Source organism: Gossypium raimondii, chromosome 10 (assembly GCF_025698545.1).
Source record: "Gossypium raimondii isolate GPD5lz chromosome 10, ASM2569854v1, whole genome shotgun sequence".
Taxonomy (NCBI): Eukaryota; Viridiplantae; Streptophyta; class Magnoliopsida; order Malvales; family Malvaceae; genus Gossypium; species Gossypium raimondii.
The window spans coordinates 117,873-140,383 of record NC_068574.1 but is presented as its reverse complement, the minus strand read 5'-3'; the positions used below and the strand labels follow the sequence as shown (position 1 = coordinate 140,383).

At 33.6% G+C, this 22,511-nt stretch overlaps 4 protein-coding genes across 16 annotated transcripts; 3 read left to right on the top strand and 1 right to left on the bottom strand.

The window, feature by feature from the left end:
• The first annotated feature begins 1,306 nt into the window (after positions 1 to 1,306).
• Positions 1,307 to 5,262, top strand: LOC105776671 (U-box domain-containing protein 34). Of its 2 annotated transcripts, XM_052621822.1 has the most exons (9): positions 1,307 to 1,441; positions 1,558 to 1,652; positions 1,725 to 1,846; positions 1,926 to 2,132; positions 2,322 to 2,622; positions 2,998 to 3,099; positions 3,617 to 4,039; positions 4,176 to 4,934; positions 5,035 to 5,262. In XM_052621822.1, the coding sequence occupies exons 2-9, from the start codon at positions 1,593 to 1,595 to the stop codon at positions 5,047 to 5,049; spliced, it is 1,989 nt and encodes a 662-aa protein (XP_052477782.1). In that variant the 5' UTR covers positions 1,307 to 1,441; positions 1,558 to 1,592; the 3' UTR covers positions 5,050 to 5,262. The 2 variants fall into 2 exon arrangements, with proteins under 2 accessions (XP_052477782.1, XP_052477781.1); XM_052621821.1 differs by lacking the exons at positions 1,307 to 1,441; positions 1,558 to 1,652; positions 1,725 to 1,846 and having other exon boundaries at positions 2,113 to 2,253; positions 2,995 to 3,099.
• A 985-nt stretch (positions 5,263 to 6,247) lies between these two features.
• LOC105776672 (YTH domain-containing protein ECT4) lies at positions 6,248 to 12,341 on the bottom strand. Of its 11 annotated transcripts, XM_052621818.1 has the most exons (10): positions 12,191 to 12,320; positions 11,170 to 11,971; positions 10,815 to 11,024; positions 10,304 to 10,341; positions 10,030 to 10,195; positions 9,183 to 9,259; positions 8,588 to 9,097; positions 7,726 to 8,268; positions 7,284 to 7,496; positions 6,248 to 6,994 (listed from the first exon to the last, which is right to left on the bottom strand). In XM_052621818.1, exons 5-10 carry the CDS (start codon positions 10,172 to 10,174, stop codon positions 6,623 to 6,625), a joined length of 1,860 nt encoding a protein of 619 aa, XP_052477778.1. In that variant the 5' UTR covers positions 10,175 to 10,195; positions 10,304 to 10,341; positions 10,815 to 11,024; positions 11,170 to 11,971; positions 12,191 to 12,320; the 3' UTR covers positions 6,248 to 6,622. The 11 variants fall into 11 exon arrangements, with proteins under 11 accessions (XP_052477778.1, XP_012454948.1, XP_012454946.1 ...); XM_012599494.2 differs by lacking the exon at positions 10,815 to 11,024 and having other exon boundaries at positions 10,298 to 10,341; XM_012599492.2 differs by lacking the exon at positions 10,815 to 11,024.
• Positions 12,342 to 13,654: 1,313 nt separating this feature from the next.
• Positions 13,655 to 14,825, top strand: LOC105775882 (hypothetical protein). The gene is made up of 3 exons (XM_012598375.2): positions 13,655 to 13,769; positions 13,847 to 14,067; positions 14,380 to 14,825. The coding sequence occupies exons 1-3, from the start codon at positions 13,680 to 13,682 to the stop codon at positions 14,687 to 14,689; spliced, it is 621 nt and encodes a 206-aa protein (XP_012453829.1). The 5' UTR covers positions 13,655 to 13,679; the 3' UTR covers positions 14,690 to 14,825.
• Positions 14,826 to 17,147: 2,322 nt separating this feature from the next.
• On the top strand, positions 17,148 to 22,451 carry LOC105776298 (myb family transcription factor PHL6). Of its 2 annotated transcripts, none has more exons than XM_012598870.2 (8): positions 17,148 to 17,296; positions 18,828 to 19,507; positions 19,746 to 19,950; positions 20,248 to 20,324; positions 21,032 to 21,071; positions 21,199 to 21,274; positions 21,667 to 21,736; positions 21,869 to 22,451. In XM_012598870.2, exons 2-8 carry the CDS (start codon positions 18,959 to 18,961, stop codon positions 22,151 to 22,153), a joined length of 1,302 nt encoding a protein of 433 aa, XP_012454324.1. In that variant the 5' UTR covers positions 17,148 to 17,296; positions 18,828 to 18,958; the 3' UTR covers positions 22,154 to 22,451. The 2 variants fall into 2 exon arrangements, with proteins under 2 accessions (XP_012454324.1, XP_012454325.1); XM_012598871.2 differs by lacking the exon at positions 17,148 to 17,296 and adding an exon at positions 17,854 to 17,940.
• The last annotated feature ends 60 nt before the right edge of the window (positions 22,452 to 22,511 follow it).

Here is a 22,511-nt window from a genome sequence, read left to right as displayed (position 1 = left end):
AGTTGGATAAAACCTTTACTTTCCTATAATACTCTAATGATCAACTTGGTAAGGGGACTCCTCTCCACTCACAAAAACTCCAATACACTAAACTCTCAACCACCTCTGCCTGAGTCTCGCTACTATTCTAGCTCTCGGCCTAGGAATGGGTGAACCTACCTCCTTCCAAACTACTCCTCTCCTGCTTTTCCATCTTTGTTGATGTCCTGTATAAATATATAAATAAAATTTTGTTATTAGTCCATAAATTACGTGCAAGTTGGAAATTTGCTAATATTTTAATTTTGCTAATTTTAATCTTTATAGTTTTTGAAATCTAATGGTAGTAGTGAAAACTATTCGGTTAAGTTATGTTATTAGTCTTGTACTATGCATAAAGTTATAAATTTAATCCATGTCCTCTTGTTTGATCATTCTTAGTATTTATATTTTTCAAAATTTGAAATTTCAATCTTGACACCAATAAAGCTGTTAAATTCATTTACTATCTTTTTTTATAAGCAATATGTGAAAATAACAAATAAATATTATATCACATATGTGATAATATATTTATCATATAAGATTTAAAAAACAACATAATAAATTTAACAATTATATTATATTCACAACTAAAATTTTAATATTTAAAAAGTAAAAAAATCAAATTAAAATACAACGATGCGCAAAATTTAAATCAAAATAAAAATTATAAAGGTGTTAAAATTTGAACATGGATATAATATGTAGATTAAACACGTGGTGTTTTATGGTTTTCAAATTCTTAATGCACTATTTTCATGCAATACATAAGGTTGGTTTCGTATTTGTGAACCATGTTCAAAATTACCAATTAATATCTCATGTTTAATCTTTGACTCTATTTACTACAAATCTTATGGAATTTTTTTCTTAAAAAATTTATGGCATTTTTTTGTTTTGCTTTTGCCATATTATTTGACCATTGAAATAGAGAGAAAAAGGAGAAAATTTTGTGGCAGCTTTGTTAATTTAAAACATGTTTCGTAAGCACACAATTTTCGGTCAAAATACATATAATTTTGAGGCTTTAATTTAACAACCAAAATAGAAAAAAACTAATTAAAATAGGAAAAAGCAATTAAAATAGGAATTTGAGGAGGTTTTGGAGCTTTGAAAATTAGTTCTAAATAACAATAATTTCAATATTTGATATAATTTTTTTTCTTTCATGATCTGGCTAGTTTTTTTTTTCTTTGTTAATTAATTCTTTAAAAGGAGACAAAAAAATAAATAAATAAAAGAAGAAGAAGATAGAAAATGTGGAATTCAAAGGGAGGACAAAAAAGAGGAGCAGGGAATGGATTGGTTGCTGTGGCCATTGATAAGGACAAAGGCAGCCAAAATGCTCTTAGATGGGCTGTGGAACACCTTCTTTCCAGAGGCCAAGCTGTTGTTCTTATTCATGTTACTAAACCAACATGTATGTCTTGTTTTCTTTGTGTTGGACAATTTATGTTTTGAGGTATTAAAAATGTTGATCTGGTCTGGAGATGGGATGTTATTATTGCATGATGAGAAAATATTTGATTGGTGCAGATGAAACAAGCTCACTTGCTCCAACTAAATATACGATGGATAGGCAAACCAAGGAATTGTTCCTGAGTTTCCATTGCTTTTGTACTCGAAAGGATGTAAGTTTAAGTTGTTTTTTATTATATGAAATGGTGTGTCGGAATTGGATTGTTTTGGGTTGACAACTGCAGATACAGTGCCTTGATATCATACTTGAAGATACAGATGTTGTAAAAGCATTGACAGAATATGTATCCCATGCTGCTATCGAGAAATTAGTTCTTGGTGCCGCTTCTAGAAGTGGATTTATGAGGTATTCCCACACTTGCATGGACTTAGTATGTACCTATGGCTACGGATGGTTTTAAGCAAGTTGGATTTTCGATTCACAGGAAATTCAGAGCCGATATTCCCAGCTGTGTAACCAAAGCCGCACCCGATTTCTGCACTGTCTATACAATATCCAAAGGGAAGGTCTCATCATTACGAAACGCCTCTCGATCAGCTCCATTTTCTTCTCCACTTATTGATCAAATCAGGAAACTAAATAATAATTTTTCTGATCCTAACCTAATTAATGCTGCTGTAAAAGCAGGTTGGTTTCTCTCCAAAACTACTTTTAAATCATTGGGAGTCACTAAATATTGGAATCTTTGAATATGCAGCTGCTGATAATAAGGCTATGCTCAAGCCTCGTTCCTCATTTGAAAGCGTTTCCAGGTAATAAGCCTTGGGCATTCATTAGGATAAATATGGGTTCATCAAGTAACCATGATTCACAAATGCAGGTCACCACCGTTGCCAGGTACAACAAGGCCGAGCTTGTTGAAAGCCTTTGCTGATTATCCGGAATCGGATACCGATATCTCCTTCGTTAGCTCCGATAGACCCAGCACCGATCGGAACTCTTCCTTGCTGTTCGATTCCTTCATCGATTCCACCAAAAATTCACGCTTGTCAACCAGTACAGATTATAGCATGGGATCGTTGCGTTCAGGAGCCAGGTGGTCCGAAAGTAATATACCTCCACAAAATTTCTCCTCTGTGTCATTTGAAAGTGGAAGATCATCTTGTTCATCTCAGAATCTGGTACTTTCAAATCACTCCCCCATTTGCTTTAAAATGTATTCTCTATACATTTTTCAAATGATTCGTATGTTCCCCACCACCTTCCTCACACGTTCGTCCAGCTGCTAGCCCAAAAATCAATAATTGCCAAGTATTTATAAAATTTTAAATTAATTCAGTCCCTCTTAAAATTTAAAACACAAAATTTAGTTATGCTCTCTCAAAAAAACAAATATTTATAGTTTAATCATTTGAAAATTATAAAATTTTATATTAATATAGAAACAAACTCAAAAATTTATAATTCAAATTCAACCCCTCCAAAAAATATCTTCCTTAATTGTGTATTTGATGAAGATGATTCTTTCTCGGTTATCTTTAAAAAAAAAAAAGCAGGATGAAGTTGAAGCTGAAATGAGGAGATTGAGACAAGAACTGAAGCAAACAATGGATTTATACAGTACTGCTTGTAGAGAAGCCTTGACAGCAAAACAACAGGTAAATGATGAATGTCTCTCATTATTTACAACCGCTCCGACACCCATGTTGGAAACATGGATATAGGAATAGCTTGCACCGATCATACTATACATCTGAACACGAGCAGCATAGTTTAGAAATCGGGATAAACATATCATGTAGAATTTTAAATTAAGATTCAAATAATATTTTATCTTTTTTATTTAAAAAAATAAATTAATCATTATATGTTAACTCAAAAGTAAATTAATATTTGTTTAATAAATATTTTATTCAATTGTAAAGTTAAAACTAATGTCATTAACAAAGTAAGCCGATAATGACACATTACATATCACGTGTAATGTTGGCGCTGAATTTTAATAATAGAAATAGATAGAAATTTTAACAAAATAGTTAGTTTACTATTTTATCTAACATTCAGGAATTAATTTACTTAATTTTTTAAATAAAAATAAATAAAATGCAATTCAAATCTTGGTTAAGCAATCTCCATGATTATTTTCCTAAAACTTAATGAAATATTGAAATTTAGGCAATGGAGCTGCACAAATACAAGAACGAAGAAGAACAAAGATTGGTAGAGGCAAGACAAGCTGAGGAAGCAGCAATGTCAGCTGTAGAAGCAGAGAGAGCAAAGTGTAAGGCCTCTATTGAAGCAGTTGAAGCAGCACAGAAATATGTTGAAACCCGAAAATCATCCACTTTAGATGGTGAAACTCTAAGAGAAACAATGGAAATGAAGAAAATGTTTGAAGCTTTATCCGATGGTAAAATCCAATACCGGAAATATACGATTGAGGAAATCGAGGAAGCTACCGACAACTTTTCTCCATCTCGGAAGATCGGAGAAGGAGGTTACGGGCCTGTTTATAAGTGTTACCTTGATCATACACCGGTTGCGGTCAAGGTTTTACGTCCAGATGCTGCTCAAGGGAGGTTACAATTTATGCAAGAGGTATGTACTACTTTAAAAGACATGTATTATTTGATGATTGTATGGTAGGTTTTTGGATTGGATTGAGTTATACATGAAGCGGAATAACCTACATTGTGTCCCATACAATCTGTAACATTCGAGTACCGTTGCGCAGATCGAAGTATTGAGCTGCATTCGCCATCCGAACATGGTGCTTCTTCTCGGTGCCTGTCCCGAGTTTGGCATTTTAGTCTATGAATACATGAGCAATGGAAGCTTAGATGATTGCCTATTTCGTAAAGGGAAAATGCCGGCATTGTCTTGGCCAATTCGATTCCGAATAGCTGCAGATATTGCCATAGGCCTGCTTTTTCTCCATCAGACAAAGCCCGAGCCCATCGTGCATCGCGACCTCAAGCCTGCCAACATCTTGCTAGATCATAACTTCGTTAGCAAAATCGGTGATGTCGGGTTAGCTAGACTAGTCCCTGCTGTTGCTGAGAACGTGACACAAGTACGCGTAACTTCGGCAGCTGGTACATTTTGCTATATCGATCCGGAATATCAACAAACAGGAGTGCTGGGTGTGAAATCGGACATATATTCACTAGGAATCTTGCTACTTCAACTTATAACTGCGAAGCAACCGATGGGACTGGCGCATTACGTGGAGCAAGCGATAGAGCAAGGAACACTTTTTACGGAGATGTTGGACCCTGCGGTGCCGGATTGGCCAGCCGAAGAAACAATGGAACTAGCAAAGCTGGCACTTAGGTGTGCTGAACTTAGGCGTAAAGACAGACCAGATCTTAGCAAAGAAATTTTACCATTGCTTGCTAAACTCAGAGATATGGCTGATGAGAAAATGGCTAATTTGCTCTTTGCTGGTAGTCCTGGAGCTTCTCCTAAATATAGCCAACATTCTATTTCACAGGTGAATTTCGATTTTCTTCTCCTTTTTTATTTAATTTTTCATCCCCCGCTTAACATTTTGTGTTTTCATATGTATTATTGAGATTCTTTTTTGTTTACAGAGTGAAACGGACTGACAATGGCGGTTTAGGATTGAATTTCAGACACGAAAAATGACTAGCTGAAGGGGATATGTTCCATGTTGTTGGGTTCCTTTTTTAGTCATCCAACTAATTTTCTGCCTAGGGTTTTTTTTCTTGGGAAATTTGCATATTAAAAATGTAATTTAACTGCATTTTTTTGGATTTGTTATTTGTTTTTTATTTCTCTTTAAATAAAAATATTATTTGATGAAAGTTATGACATGTTATCCTCTAACTCTTCATATTCAACACATAATTGAATGCAGAAATAAAGACATCTCTCTTCAAATTTTTTAAAAACATTAAAGAAAATAGAGCATGTGCTTGTGTTCGATATTATTCAAATTTAAATAATTGAAAAAAGTTATAGGTAAAGGAAAATAAGAAATATATCTTACTTTTTATTAAGATAATCCGAATATTATATCCGACATAATTAATTTTAAATTGATTTTCTTTATTTTTGATTCACATGCTTAGATATCAAGCTTATATATAATTCATGTAGGCACACTAAAACTTTCATTATCGATACATTTATCATTTCTATTCGAATATGTGGTATCATCCCAAAACAAATACTTCAATGAAATATCATAGCTTTCTTTTTTATAAGATAAGAAAAACCGTGATGGGCGCACTTACTTGGTCTGAAGACAAATTAATAGGTAACTTCTTTGAAGGTATTGTGGTGTTACGAAATCTATTTTTAGTACAAATTTATAGAGATAATAATGATCTTATTAGAGACAAAAACAACATCAAATGTCTTACTCTCATGTATCGGAAAAAAAAAACCCCGATGATTTCAGCTCTTAAAACTCTCTCACACCCGACCCCACCCAATATTGAATACAAAAACCTTAAGATCTGTTAAATGTCAAATTTTAAAAAGTACTGGAACTTTTTTCTGGCCATCAGAATCACTTGGATTAAGTCAATATAATATTTGCCACAAGGGAAATTTAGAAAAAAAGGTTGCCATTTGTTAGATAGATATTACATATCATATTTAAATAAAGATATTTCTAACAGGCATTTGTATTGGGATGAAGAGTAGAAGCAAAACTAATACTTTGGATTCATGGAAAAACAGTTATGATGATGATGATGATGAAATACATACATTAAAGACAGCATTGTTGGGAACAAGAATATTCCCGTACACAGATAAAATGAACGGGGTCAAAGGTTCCACAACACCAATTGTTGTATTCTTTTTTATTAATCTACCTGCAAAGATGGGGGAACTTTACAAAGCATGAAATCAGCCCATTACCTTCACTATTATACTCACCTGAAAGAGCAAAGCAATGGTAGAATGCAAGGAATGAAGAAACTAATGACTACTGTTAAAGAAACAAAGAAAAGCAAAAACAAAAACTGATGACTACAGGCAAATATTACATATGAAGCACATCAGCCCCATACTAGACCTTGTTCGACTTCCAATGCACTCCAAAGGAATTTCACCAACATCTCACAAAATAAAATAAAAAGGCAAAAAAGAAGTTTGTGTCACATACAGTAAAGCAAGGCTGCCCGAAATACCCAGAATGCTTATTTCTTAACTTGCCTGACCAGAAGAGACAGCTGCCGTCATAGCATCTTCAAGTTTAACCCTTGCAACTTTCGAACCATCAGAAGCAGAACTTGTTCTCTCAATGGCGGTGCCATCTTTATTGCCATCATCCAAGCACACAACTTGAGCAAAGCTCTTTGACATCTGCTTCATGAAGTCGTTGGATAGAGAGACTGTATTTCTATGCTCAGTTTCTCCTACAACCCCGACAGACATGAGACTAGCTTGTTGTCTAGCCTTACGCTCCTGCATTGCTTTCTGCCTGTCCTCGTAGAAGTCAAAATCATCCAGGATTGATGTATCAGTTTCAAAACTTTTAAAGATGTTCAACATCTCAATTCCTTGCTCCAGTCTCACCTGCATAATTTATGTTCAAAACAAAAGCAAAACAAGTGTGTCATATAAGTAAGAACTCTTTAATTGGTAAAATAATCTAATTCCTCAAAAAGAAGACTGGAATAACAAAAAGCTCCTTAACTTAATCGTTTTCTCCTAGCTACGCCCCTATACTTTTATTACAGTCAAGCCCTTAACCTTTAAGTATTTTAGCTGTCTAACTAAAAAGCAGTTCAACAATTTGAAAACCAGAACACATTTAAATGATTGAACTGTGTCATTTATAACAGATGGTCATCTGAAAATATACCTCCTGAGTGTCTCTACTGTTAGTTACTGGCTTATTATCATTATTTTCCAGTATGATGTGACGGAACTGACTGTTTGGAACATCTTTGATAAAATGCCATTTAACAGGGAACTGCCCGCTCCATTTATCTTGCTGCCAGTAATCAACACTCTTGTCAAAATCAACAGGTCCAACCATTTCAGCAACCCCACAGAACTGAGCGCTAGCATTTACCTGCAATAATTTTACAATACAAATCAATGGAGATGAATCAGGGTGGAAAGGAACATGCACGGAGTACCAGAAGAATTAACAATGAAGCTAAAGAATTACAATTGTCTTTCAATATGAACAAGCTTTAGTATCTTGTTCGTGGCATCTCCAAAGGACCCAAGAGAATCATGGATTAAACTGGCATAAATCAAGTAAATACAAGAATGTCTAAATTCTAATATATATTTACCGAAAAGAAGAGAAAGACAGGGCAAGGATCTTGGTTCTCCTTGGCCTCACGATATGCAGCATCCAACTTTTTGTTACCATTAGGTGTGCTAGCCCACACACCATATTTTATACTTTTGTGAACATTATCTTCACTGTATGACTTGATTATAAAGAACTTAGCATTCTTGTAATCAGTTGAGAAATCTGGCCTGTTGTATGACTCATCATGGATCTTGGATAAAGATTTGTTGTTTTTACTATCATCAATGGAAGAACTATGTTCAGCTGTGATTTGATTCTTGGGTTTTGAGGCCCTTGGTCCTCGGTTTTGCTCACTAAGGATATCAAGAGCACCGTTACACCCACATAGGGGGACACCACTGCCCCTTCCACGCCGTCTGTTACTATCAAGTGATAGCCAGCCCCTACTGTTTGCACCCGAATTAGGAATTGATGCACTTCCAAAACGGGGATCTTGGTTGAGGTCACTTTGCATGAAACCTCTGTTATAGGAGGTCACACCGGATCCTAACTGATAAAATAACCTTTGCTGCTGAGATGCCTGGGGAAAAGAATCAAAATTAAGAAGGTAACTTTTTTTTGGGGGGGGGGGGGGGGTGGAATGTATCAAATTCCAATACTAGCTTCACCAATTAACTACAATGACAAGCATCATTCCACAAATCTTATTTCTTTGTATAAATTTAACAGATAATAAAAGATAATAAATGGGATTAGATAATCATAAACATCTATTATGGAAGCTAAGAAAGTTAAAAGAAATATAAATTTAGACACCTTCCAATTTCCAAGCATGTAGGTTAATATATAAAAATAATATATAATTAGATCTCCAAAAGTCAATTAAAAAATATAGATACCATTGGAACATTCTGCCCAATTGGCCCAAATGGCTGGGGAGATACTGCTGGAGATATGGGAGTCAAAGATCTCTGTCTGTCAGAAGGCTTAGACCAATCTGACCAAAGTCCTCCAGACCTCAATCCATCAAAACCTTGCTGTGAATCATTAAATCCTAGGTTACCATGATTTCCGGGGAAACTGCCTCTACCGAAAGAACCCAATGGAGTGTTATAACTGGGCCTTGGTCCAAAAAGCATGTTATCACCTTGTTGGTCAATGCTAACTAAGGTGGTTAGCTCTGGTTGTGAAACTGTAGTAGGTGAACTAATATAAGGCATACTTGGAGGAACTAACTGCTGATAATATGGTGGCCCGGAGAATGGGAATTGCTGAGGAGAGTACAACTGTGCATCACCACCTACAGAAGGCAAAGGTGTAGTGACTGGGGAATATGGTCCATATGGCATTTGCGGATTGTAACCATATCCAGGGTGGAAGACTAGCGATGGATTGTCATTGTAGACACCCTAATTAAGATAAAGATGTCACAACAAAAGACGGAAAGCTTAATCATCGAAAGAAAATTAACATGATGAAAGGAGAGATCCTGACCATAGATCCAAGTTCTAGTCCATCAGCATTTACATATGGTGGATACTCATCCCATTCACCAGCGGCATTGTCATACCCTGCTTTTCAATTTGAATAAAAGTGTCTCAGGTTAACTTCTACTTCGAACATCTAGTAATGACAAACTGAGAACCACATTGCATTTGAAAATCAAAGGTTTCTCCTACTCTTTGAACAAAAAAATTATTCTTTTCCACAATTTTCAAAATACAGAAATTACTGAAAGTAACATGCACCATCAACTATGCAACTCTTACTAATATAAACAGGATTTAAACAAGAACTAATAAAAGAATTAAGCATCTTAAAATGCTACATTTACAACTACGATGAGTTTCAGCATTCAAATTAAAAAATCTATACCTTTCTAACATAAATGCCGAAGACGAAGACAAACTGAAATATTTGTTTCCTATTTCACATAGTAAACTCAATTAGAAATTAAACTAGACAAAGACAAAAGTTATTTGGTTCTTATTGATATGGAAACTTAAGACTTCTTTTTTTATATATTGGTTCAGTAGCAAATGACTTGCGTTGATATCAATCTACAGTTGGCATCAGGTCCAGGGTTCAAATCCTGGACAACCATTTCCCTTCTTCCTAAAATTGGCCCAAAAAACCTAGAATACATGGATCAGAGTCTGATATATCCGGGAGTTCCTGTAATAATAGCAACTTAGCATTGAAAGAGAAAAGGAATGCTCTTTTATGGATCTCGAATGCACAAAAACAAAAACAAAAAATGATTTTCGACTGAAACTAGTACATAAAAGATTCAGCCAGACTAGTCTGGCTTTAGAATAGGTTGAGAAGACAGAAGATTAACCTCTGTAGTAGAAAGACTGTGCCTGAGGGGCATATATTGTAGGTGAGTAGACATTACGATCTCCACTTGAACCAGATTGACCAGTGCTATCCCTCGGATGACCTATTGGGGCAGTATCATGGGAGGAGTTAGGAGAAACAGACATCTCATTTTTTGTTGAAAGTGGCTGCGTAAGAGAATAATATATGAAGGTCATTAGTAAGAATAATGTTCTTCAAATGGTCAAAAAGAAACAAATAGAATGGAAGGAGTAATATTGTTAACTCACAGTTACCTGCTCCTTCACGCTTTCAGGATCAGCACGTTGCTCTTCTGCATCCATGATCAGTATGCTCAGTGACTAAGTAGTCTTAGAAACACAGGCAGTACAAACTATTGACCAACCAAAGCTAAATTCGAGGATAGGTAAACTTGAAGCTATGAAAATGTGCGCACAAATCCACACGTGCACACCTATGCACACATTATAAATAGAAAACATGAATATATTTTAAAGCAAAAGTAGTTGCTTTACAATCAAAATGCTTGGATTAGCATTTATTTTCTTGCATGAAGACAACATCAAAATGATACAGCACAAAGCCAAAAGCCCATAAATACTACTAAAGAACTAGCGAGCCACTTATTATTAAACAGAATCCAAATACAAGATAAACTGGATGAAGCCTCTTTTATGAAGACAATGATGTACATATCATCTCATTTTCTCCAGGCCTAAAACAGAAACAAGATAAAAAGGACAGATATAAACTCGGCAGTGTACTCTAATGGACCTAACAACTCACCTTTAAAACCAAATACCACCTTGACTGCCAACTCCAGAAAACTCTTCCAATTCTAAATCATTGACCCTCGGTAACTCAAAGCTTTATCCTCAAAACTTTACTAGGCCAACCAATACACGCACCACTCCTAACTGGATCATCCAGCTATCCACACTAGCCTTTAAGAGGCAGTGTATAGCCTACCACCTCCAGCACACCTTCAGCACACCACTGGACAAAAGTTCATATGCCACAGAAGCTGCCATCAAGATCCTTAAATTCTATCTAGCATCCACATTGCGTTCAAGCTAGAAAGAAATTGACGGCATACAAGGAAATAAGTGAAAGGGATTTCGAGGTTGGTGAACGGATTTACCTTAAGCTAAACAGAAGCTGCCTGATGTAAAAGCAGCTAGATATTGCAGACCTTTCAAGTGTTGGAGAAGGTTGGTAAAGTGGAAATACAGGCTGCAATTACCTCTATTCTCTAAATTAGTCCATCCCACGTGTCCTGTACATAACTCAGAAGTAAGGGGGCAGCCAGCCCACTTAGGCACATTTACCTATAACGACAGATATACTTGATAGAAGGATGGTGAAAAGGGGAAATAGTCGTTGTGGTAATCCAACATGGAGATCCTTTATGAATACCTTGGTTTAATCCCTGAGGACAAGGACTGGTAATCCAACATTGGGGTATTTGATATAAGTCAATTAGTTAGTTCATTTCTGGTAAAGTTGATTGGCTAAAGACCTACGGTTATTTTGAAAACTATGCACAGAGATCCTAAAAAGACGGCACAAAGCTGGAAGTGGCTAACATTGTAAGGAGCATTCATTAAATAACAAAAAACTCATTCTCTCAATTTTCTTTTTTCTTCTTTTATTTTTGAAGAACTCTTTTTCTTCTACTACACTATTCCCTTGTTTTCTGCAGATTCCTGCAGTAGAAATACTTGTTTCTGCTATTCTTGGCTTGAGTAAATACCATTTTGAATCTTAAAGTATCAAAAGGTCAAATACACCACAAAAATTAATCCAATTTTCGGAAACAGCCTACAAATCGAAGGGGGAAAATGAATATAACAAAGAAGAGCAGAATTTTGAAATAATTCCTTTCAATTAACAAGACCCAGATCCCAGATCTTAATAATAAGACCAAATTCCATCTCCTTTACCTAGATCAAATCAAACCAACACAGTAAATCAATCGAAGATCCCCAAAATTCAGCAACAGTAAATAAATAGGATAAAATAAAACAAATTGACCTATCGAATTCCAATTGACATGACATAAGAACGAGACTGAAACCCCATGAATCAAAAGACCCAGAGAAAAAAGAAGCCAAAAATAACAAAAGATAAAAGAGAGAGAGAGAGAGAAAGAAATAGAATACCAGGGGTACGATCTGACGTTGCCGCCATGAATCTTCTGTAAAACAAACAAAATAAAATAAAAAAGAAAGATTGCCTTCAAGAATCTAAAGCTAATCTACAGATGCAGGCAGTATCTTTCTATTTCTGTTTTCATATATAAGCATCTCACATCCTCTTTCGTTTTACTTATTAATTAATTAATTAATTAATTACTTTAAAAATGGATTTAGTTTTAAAATGTAAAATTATAAATACTAACATTATTTATTTAAACAATGGATTTAAATAATATTTTAAATTTTATCATTTTATTAAAATTATATTTTAATTATAATTGAAACCGGATTAAATCGTTCAATCGAACAACAAATTAACAGATATATTAATTCTGACAAAAAATTTGAATTTGAGTTAACCACTTAACAACTATTAAATTCAAAAATTGAGATAAAAATCAATTTATAATTTTTATGAGGTTGGATTGACGGCAAACCAAAAATCGACGATCCCTCTTTGGTTTTAAAACATTAGTTACAAATGGGTTAACGCACAATGGTGAATTAGAAAAAGTACCTATAAATATATTTGTAAATGTTAGGCAAAAATAGGATTTAATTAAAATGACAAATTTGTTTATTTTGAAATTGAATTTTTTAAAATATGTTTAAAATGAAATTAGGGAAAGTTTTCATTTAATTTATTAAGTTGTTAAAATTATTATTATAGTCTTTTCTATTCGTCTGCACCAATCGAAAGTTTACATTTATCTTTTTCTTCTATAATTCAATTTCTCTTATGAAATAGTTTTAAACGTTAAAAATATACGTACCCAAATCCAAACAGCTTTCTTTTTCGATCTCTGACATTGACCATCAAACTGACTTGGATCTAATGCATGTTCTTTTACTTGTCGATGGGTACTGATCCACTATACCAATCGTCGCTTGGAGCTTGCTAGTCAGACATTTAAAAAAATTTATTGATTTAAATAAAGATTTTAGAATGTCCAATGGCTTAAAAGAAAACTTTCGAATAATTTGGTAACCTTTTTATCTTTTTAAAGTCGAGTGACCAAAACATAAATTTTCTAATAGTTTAGTAAAATTTACTCTATATTATATATCGAATTAATCCATTTCCAATTGCTTGTTCCTGTGTTTTCTTTATATAGTGTTTAATAATTTAAACTTTTTTAATTATTTTTAATAGTATAGGAAGTAAATTAATTGGACTAATTTAATTTAATACAAGGGTATAGGTCATTTCCAATGTTTATTATTTTTAAAAATCAAAATTTCCGGTGCGTTAGTTGTATATTTATGTAATGTATGGGACAAAAGTGTAGTGAAATTTCAAGGTTTGGTTACCACAAAAAAACAAAGAGGGGGCGAAGATATCCATGATGTCTGACTGATGATTTCTATGAACTGATACAAGAACATTTAATCATCCTATTCCTATATGTATTGATTATGGTGTTTTATGTTTGAGTTCATCACCTAGGTCATAATGGCGATAGACATAAAAACAATGGCCACTACCGTTGCAGTATTTGGGGTCTTATCTCTCTTATTTGGTGTAATTGCTGAGAACAAAAAGGTTCCTTCATCTTCTTCCTTTCCATTCTCTCTTCAATATTCTTGTTGGGTCCCATTAAATTTATTTCTATGTTACAGCCGGCATTTGGAAATCCAGAAATTCAGACATCACCCCTTCGAGTAATTTGCAACTATCCATCGGATCCCACTGTTGTTCTTGGTTTCTTATCCATTGCATCACTCACTACTTCAGTTGTGCTGGGATATTACTCTGTGTTTTATCCTTACAATTCCACATCTGTTCCTTATTATGTCTTCTTCCGATCCATCCCTTTCTTCGTCTTTTTCCTCATCACCATGTGAGTCTCTATATACTCTTAACATTGATTTCGTAGATTGATATTTATCATAATTTTTTTGAAATTGTGATAGTTTTCTAATTATTGATTTGTTGTTCAACCTATTTGAACTTAATTCGTGATAAAAACTCATTTATTCAGGTTTTAGTTTAAGCTTGAATAGCTAAGCTCTAGTAAAAAATAAATTAAATTTTAAACTAGATATTTATAGCTTAAAATAAAAATAAAACTTGATTAGATTATGTCGGAATTAAAAATAATGGAGCAGTTTGTGTTTGGGTAGAATGAATGTAAAAAATTGGAAACGTGCAGGGGACTGTCGATGTTGGGAGAAGGGATGTTAACATGGGTAACCATCACAGAGCTCCTTCATTTAACTAACAACGTTCATAAAGACATGAAGACCACATGTCCCACCGCCAAGACCGGTTTGTTCGGCGGCGCCGCTTTCATGGCCCTCAATGCTTCGCTTTTCTGGTTGATATGTCTCATGCTCGCCGGTGATGTACGAAAAGACTACTTTGTAGAACAAGGCGACAGTAAAGCTCAGGTTTTCATAACAGACGACGACGACGACGACGACAAGAAGCAGCAGTCCCACAATGAAGAAGTTATGTATTAGACGAAGGATTTCTTGCTTTTATATTTTGTTTTAAATAATTATGTAGAATCCAACTTAACACTTTTTCCTACTTCATAAAGTAGAAGATTCATACCCAAAACGATAAATAGCCCATTTATTATTGTTGTTAGCTGGTACGGGGTCGTAGTATAAATAAAAGGCTTGTAACTAAATATGTTAGATTTATTTGAATAACATTTATAGTATCCTTTATATAAGGAGTTAGGTTGCATGTTATTTTTTATTAAAAATGGGCGAGTAAGTCTTTTATGTTAGATCAAAAGTAATTTAGTTCTTTTGTTAAAATTTTATCTATTTATACTATTAAAATTGGTCATTATCGTTAACATGATATACATGTAACACGTCACGTGTCATTGTTTGATTATTTTGTTAGGCACGTTAGTTTTTAACAATATAAATATATGAAATTTTAATGAAATGACTAATTTATTCTTTGATTTAACATATAGTGACTAATTTGTTATTTTTGAGTAGAGGGAGCAAAATGTAATTTAATTCCTAGTACAAGATCTTTCATGGTACAATTACCTTCAAAAATATATTAGATGAGAGTGCAATTGTTTATAAATTCAAATTTAGAATGTAACTATTTGTATTTATATATGTGTGATGGTTGAGTAACTACTATAATTGGTGAGTCTATTAAATTGAGTGTCTCAATTATGTGTTTCAAATTATATAATAGGTAAAAATGAAGGAAGTTATGTTAGCCTTTCAAATTTTTTATTATATAGTTACTATTTATATCATCAAACATCACATATAAAATTAATATTAATATGCAAATACATATACTAATAAATTAGAGGGTATGATTATTATTCTAATATTGGAACTTTCTAACCATTATTATTTTTCCATGCTGAAATACATTTTTAGATTTTTTTTTAGGTAATGGCTGCCTTTATACCAGAAAGGAATCTTACAAGTGCTAGAATTTCATCAAATTTATTAAGAGGAATTCATAAATAAATTAGATTGAATCCTAAACGTTTCTTTGATTATCCTTCTGTATGAAATTAAATAAAAAAAACCTAAAACATAAGAAACAAAGGATTTTTAGATTCCAACATCATGTTAAATTTGTTGATATTATATTTTAAAACAAAAATATTCATGATTATAAAATTAAATTAAATGTAATAAAATAATTTTAATGATATTAAAAATTAAAATTAGATAAAAATAAAATTTTAAAATATAAATATATGAAAATACAAGCATAAATAGAAAATTAAGCAATTGGGAGTATCCGAATGAAGAAATAGTGTAAATGATATAATTGATGTAGTTTTAGAAAATGTTGAGTCATAGTCTCTGATGAATATGATACTTATAAACCTTTTAACACTAAAAGGACTAATTGGATATGTATATTAATAATAGACTAACCTAATTTATATGACCACCATCATAATTATAGTAAGATAAAAAGAATATAAAAGGGGAAACAAGAGGAATTGTTAATATATACCCAAAAAGATGCTGGTTAAGAAAGACCCCACAAAGCTTACACCACAAAAAAGATCCAAGATTGTGACACATTGGCAACCGTTGCACTCCTTGACGAGCTATGTATCCATTTTCCTCTTCCCATTTCACCTTTACATATCAAACATGGTGTGGGGACAAGGCTGTAAATAAAGATAAAAAGGGGCCAAATATGGAACCCGTTTTTCAACAATGTTTTATAATAACAAATTTTTGCACACAAATTGCATCATCATCTCCGAGCTTCTTCACCTTAATGATTTAATGGACCCCTTCATTTAATATTCAAATGGTGATACAAATTTCAACTTGCACTAATGTGTTTGCTTGTCAATGTCACCCACATAAAATAAAATTACGAGTGTTTAACCAAAAATCCACTATCAAATAACATTGGAATTGAAGTTGAAGGTATTTGGAAAGAGGGTATTCACGATCATCCATACAATACCAACTTTTGGCTAACACACTTCCTTTTTGTAATTGTTATGTACAACACTAACAAAATTATTGGCTGCCGTAATGTCCTTTTTCATAATATTATTTTTATGTAACTAAATAAGTGTATAAAAGTATTTCAACGTGATTAAACTCACACTTTTCTATATCGATAATAATGATAATATCAACTGAATAAAAACTTAATCACTTTTGAGTTGACTATTATCATGTCACTATCATATCAATTTTATATGTAATATTACATTAAATCGAAATTATAGTGTAATATACTGAATTAAAAATAATGTAATATATATTTTAACCTTTAATTGGTAAAAAAAAAAACTTAACAAGGAAAAAAAAGCAAAAAAGAAAAGAAAAGAAAAGAAAAGTTGACGTTAGCACCAGCACACAGTAGAGTACCAAGTACCAAAACATTGCACCTCATTGGTACGTGCATATCAGTATTTAATAAAGGCGCGTAAAATGATGATGCTGATGTAGTTTATCAATCATTCATTTTCTTTATAAAAACAAAAGCTGATTGAGCGCAGCCAAATCTAGAAGAAGAAGAGAGTAGCTCTTTCATCTCATTACGTCTTTTCTATTTGCATTCAGTTCAGAATTTTCATGGCAGAAGCCAAAAACTAGGTATGTGTAATTGTGTATACGCATTTTTATTTACATGTGTTCTTATTTTTATGTTTCTAAGATCTGTGTTGTTTAGTCATAAATTGAACCAGACAATATCAGATTCATTTGTCTGCAAAGATTCAACTAATTTATATCTATTGCTCTCAGTCTTCTTAGCTGTATGTTTATATATGTATATGCATATATACAAATCTGGATAAGAATGGATGTCTATTATATAGGGGGTCTTAATAACAAATCTGGCTTTTGTTTTGTGAGATTTTAATTCTCGGCGGGCTTTTTTTTAGGTAATTGGGATTTCAATGGCTCCCTTTGTTTTCAGAGTTTATATGCTATACCCAACACTCTCACACGAGTACAAAAGTTTAGAGAGATGTATTTGGGTGGAGGGTCAATTATGCATTTCAATTTGCTTTTGCATTTATGGTGATACAAACTGCTTTTTATTTGTATGTGGAAAGTCCTGATTGGGTTTAAGCATACAAACAACTATCTTAGCAAAGTTTTTTGAAGAACGGCTATAGAATTTTATGATGCTCACTCTTCTTTTTCGGTCCAAGTATATGGACACATAGATATGGGATATGACCTCCAAGTATCCTTGAAGTACACATACCTGTGCCCGAGCTCCAGTTACATAGGTGAAATTCACAGGATACCTCTTTTTGTTAGAATAATTATGCTTATAGGTTTGTGGTTATTATGGTGAATAGATTGATATAGATTGCAAATGTTGAAGTTGTCAAAAAGCTATCATTCTTATGCCAAGTTGTGAACTGTAAACTTTTGCCTGTTGGTCCCTTGGAGACATGAGATTCCTATTCTCCAATGTCCAACACTCTTCCGGACTGTTCTCTTCGTATTTTGTTTTATCTACTTGAAGAATTTATACGATGGAGCTTATCTACTGAAAAAACCTTTTATGGGTCGGAGTTGCTATGCATGATTGATGTTTATCTCTTTTGTTCAGCACCTGTTCTCTTTTCCACAACTCTAATTATGGAGTACTGCTAAATGTATATGTCTAGTATCATGTAACGGAGGTTTCATCATTTAATAGCATTACCTTAATGCCGGGCAGTCCAACACTGCTTATCTGTAGGGAACCATATAATTTGGTTTTTAGTTCAGAAATCATGGTATCCACGTGATATTTGTCTGCTTATAGTTCATGTGGTACCAATTCTGATAGTTGTAAGAATATGATATTTGTTTCATTGTTTCTGATACAACTGATCCACAAATTTGCTCCGATATATAGTGGCAGAGAATGATAAAGCATATATCATGATGATGATAGTGAAGAGAAGGTTCATTTTTGTATGTTAAGCCTATAGCAATTGACCAAGACATTTGATCCTTATATGATCTTGGTGTGAGGCATTGTATGCATATAAAGTTCAGTTCTGAGTTTCTTTTTATCTTCTCAATCATTTGGTTAATCGGATTTTAATCATGAAATATATTTGTTTTCTTGGTTTATTCAATGCTGTTATGCTGAGTGCTTAGTTTCTGTTGTGTTTTCCAGGTCCTTCTCTGGGAAAGGATTATGTTTTTTGTTGAGTTCAGATCAACAAAACTTATTCAGATTTGAAGTTCTAAATATTTTGAAGCATGTAACCTTTGGTGACAACAGCGTGCAGTCCTTGCATCTGGCTTATGACACAAAGTGAGCCTAGCAAGGGAATTGGAGAGCGATATCCTATAGCAGCATTTCCAGCTCATAAGATTCTGAGCATAAAATCTGAAGGTCAATCATCGATGGCCGGTGAATGTTCATCCCGACTTTCATTTCCCTTCAACTCTCCAAGGTCTGATGCTAAGAATGCATCTTCAAGTTCTTCTGTGTTCTGTACCAGTTTATATTTGTCATCATCGTCAACATCCGAAACGCAACGGCAGCTCGGTAATTTGCCATTTCTTCCACACCCTCCCACACGCCACCAGTTCATTTCCTCTGTCGATTCATCAAAATCTCCGGCCATGTTTAGTGAGGATTTGAACAATCCATATAATGAGGGTCACTCTGAAATTATCATGAAGGACTTCCTTAATCTGCCTGCAGATGCTTCCTCTGATGGTTGCTTTTATGGTATGCATTGTGAAAGTGATGATTTTGGCATCACAACTGAGCAGTTAGAGTTACAGTTTTTGTCTGATGAACTTGACATTGCTATCACTGACCATGGAGAAAATCCCAGACTTGATGTAAGTATGTTCTTCGTTATATCTAATTGTTGATAACTATGATACTTGAACTTAGGTGTGAGTGTTGGATATGAGTACGTTTTTAACTTGGATATGGTCATATCCCGTTACTCATGTATGAGCCAAAAAAACCCAGAGCAACGTAGGTTGATAATACCTATGTTGTATGTTGATAGGACATAACTGAGTCCAAGTAATATATATGTTTTCATCCTTTCTTGATTGCCTGGCAATTTAGGAAATATATGAAACATGTCCACCTTCATCAGCAAAGCCAACTGTAGAGTTGAAATGCAACCAAAACACTAATTCTGTTTCACCAACGATTGATGGTCCTGCAATGTCTGGAGCAGCTGCGGCCGTTCTCAAACCAAGAATGAGATGGACTCCTGAGCTGCATGAGCGTTTTGTTGAGGCTGTCAACAAGCTTCATGGCCCTGAAAGTAAGTAGCTCTTATTCCCACTTTTTCATTTTTCAGATATGGATATAGTAGGGCTAAGCAGAAAAACCGAGAAAACCAAAAACTGATTTCAAACGTAGTGTTGGGTTTGATTTTCGGTTTTGATTTAGAATAACAGTTATATAAATTCAAGTTGGTTTTTAGTTCAGAAGTTTAAAAAAAAACTGCAACCAAATTCATCTATATTTTTCATTTAATTTTTAAATGATTTTAAAAATTTTAGGATATAAAAATAAATGTTCCATATTCAAAAACTCATTATATGAATGCATGATGCAGAGGCAACTCCAAAGGGTGTATTAAAGCTTATGAATGTTGAAGGTTTGACTATCTACCATGTGAAAAGCCACTTACAGGTACTTAAGCAATTCTATAAGATGATTTTTCATATATTTGTGTCCGAAACTCATATTAAATACATATTTGTACGAGTATAGATTTATGTTTCTTAAGGATTAGGGATGTAAATTATACATTACTGCTCGCAAGTTACTCAGCCTCGGTTTAGAAAAAATTCGAATTTTACTTGGTCATTATCTATTGAACTCTTTCATCTCGAGCTATTGAGGGAGCCAAATTCAAGTATCCTAATACTTGGGTTTGGCTTAGAAAATATTTAAATTTTGCTCAGTTATTGTAGAGTTGAACTGTAGAATATCGAGCTATCGAGTGAGCCGAACTGCAGTGTCCTAATACTTAACTCGCGTGCTTAATGGAGCTTTTTTTCTTTCTAAAATATATATTTTTTTAGTTTTAATTAATGTTGAAAATTTCAACTACAACTTAAGAACAAATTATCGAGCTTGAAGTCAATCGTGAGATCATCATCTCAAATCATGCTTGAGCTTTGAAAATAAAACTCGATAGAGCTTGACCTTTCGATAGATTAAGCTTAGCTTGACTATACCCTACCAAAAATCCTTCAAATACATATAAAAAAAAAAAAAAAAACTTTATGAAATTTTTTAACGTATTCATTTTAGATACTCAATATGCAACACTCACATGAATAATTAAGCTATGTTCTGAGCAGTAATATTGATATAATCTTTTAACTCTACAGAAATATCGACTTGCCAAATATATGCCAGAGAAAAAAGAAGGTAATTGATTCATTATCTGCAGAAGTGAAGCAAATTCGGCTGATGAATATCCGAATTTATGTTTTTAATATTCTTCTAATGTAATGCGCAAGCTTTTACACGTTTTTTGGCTTTTTGAACTTTTCAGAGAGGAAGACTTCTTCTAGCTCTGAAGAAAAGAAACCAGCTTCAAGCAGCAATGAAAGTGATGGAAAGAAAAGAGGGTATCTCTTGCATTATTTTCTCTATTTCTTTTTTTCCTTTTTCTTTTTCTTGAATAAGATTACTCATGATAGCGGGTCAAACATCTGCATTTTTTGAGATATCCAAATCCGCATAGCTGCTTTGAAATCCAAATATGTTTATATCTGCAATAATTTGAATATTATTATCTAGAATTGAATTCGACTTAGATAACATTATCCATTGAATAGAATATATAGATATCCAAATTCATTATCTGCTAAAACAAAGTAAATTTGGATAATAAATATCCAATGGTTAAAATCAACATCGGTTCCAAATTTGTAGTAGATATTAATTTTAATATTATTTGAATCTAGAAAAAAAAATAGAATCTACACGTAAACTAATGGTTTTTCACATTTGTGAGCAGGGGAATGCATATTACGGAAGCTTTGCGCATGCAGATGGAAGTACAGAAACAATTGCATGAACAGCTGGAGGTATTTATCATGTTTGTAGCTGAATGTACCAATTAATACGACACAATTGAGTGCGATTTAAGTAGCTTTGTTATTTGATTGGTTTGAATTCTGTTGATGTTCTATTTCTGTATGTATTTGAATAATGCACAGCTACAAAGGTCGCTTCAGTTACGCATAGAAGAACATGCAAGGTATTTGCAGAAGATGTTGGAGGAACAGCAGAAAGCTGGCAATGCCTTAATTCCGAACTCAAACTCTGAACTGCCATCAAAGATTGCATCAGAAACCGAGCCTTGTGAGTCCAAAACCGAGTCACCAACATCTCTACCATCAAAGCATAAAGCTCCCAATGTGGAGGATTGTAAACTGAAATCAAGTCCGAAAAGGCTTCGTATGGACGAAGCTGAGGCCGAGGTAGAAAATCCTGAGCAGTAACAAGTGGGAATTTTGATTTGGTTTTGTAGATCCATCCACTGTAGAAAGGTAGTAATTGAATTTATGGCGTATCTATGGCACCTGGGAAATTTGGACAGAAGCAAATTGTTTCTGGCCTGGGTCAAGCTATTGAATTTTTATTTCTATTACTCCTAACGGATCAGCTAAGCTTCACTTTCTATATTTTCATTACAAGATCCAGATGGTCATATATGTTAATTTGTGTATTCCATGTCATGCTTACGCTTTTTTTGTATTGTTGTGTCTATCTGTTGTATAATATAAAATCTTCTGTTAATCTGTTATGGATTTTATACATACATAAAGCAGCAGAAGCAGCAGCAGCGTTTTCCAAAAC

Bases quoted from the DNA above. Each gene is read 5' to 3' on its own strand.
- LOC105776671 (XM_052621822.1), top strand. From the start codon at position 1,593: ATGGATAGGCAAACCAAGGAATTGTTCCTGAGTTTCCATTGCTTTTGT. The intron at 1,653-1,724 runs GTAAGTTTAAGT...TGACAACTGCAG, and splicing joins GCTTTTGTACTCGAAAGGAT to ATACAGTGCCTTGATATCAT. The intron at 2,133-2,321 runs GTTTCTCTCCAA...TCACAAATGCAG, and splicing joins GCTGCTGTAAAAGCAGGTTG to GTCACCACCGTTGCCAGGTA.
- LOC105776672 (XM_012599488.2), bottom strand. From the start codon at position 12,218: ATGGCGGCAACGTCAGATCGTACCCCTG. The intron at 10,342-12,190 runs GTATTCTATTTC...TCATGGATGCAG, and splicing joins AACGTCAGATCGTACCCCTG to AAGAGCAACGTGCTGATCCT. The intron at 10,196-10,297 runs GTGAGTTAACAA...TCTCTTACGCAG, and splicing joins GCGTGAAGGAGCAGGTAACT to CCACTTTCAACAAAAAATGA.
- LOC105775882 (XM_012598375.2), top strand. From the start codon at position 13,680: ATGGCGATAGACATAAAAACAATGGCCACTACCGTTGCAGTATTTGGG. The intron at 13,770-13,846 runs GTTCCTTCATCT...TCTATGTTACAG, and splicing joins TAATTGCTGAGAACAAAAAG to CCGGCATTTGGAAATCCAGA. The intron at 14,068-14,379 runs GTGAGTCTCTAT...GGAAACGTGCAG, and splicing joins GTCTTTTTCCTCATCACCAT to GGGACTGTCGATGTTGGGAG.
- LOC105776298 (XM_012598870.2), top strand. From the start codon at position 18,959: ATGACACAAAGTGAGCCTAGCAAGGGAATTGGAGAGCGATATCCTATA. The intron at 20,325-21,031 runs GTACTTAAGCAA...TTAACTCTACAG, and splicing joins ATGTGAAAAGCCACTTACAG to AAATATCGACTTGCCAAATA. The intron at 21,072-21,198 runs GTAATTGATTCA...TGAACTTTTCAG, and splicing joins TATGCCAGAGAAAAAAGAAG to AGAGGAAGACTTCTTCTAGC.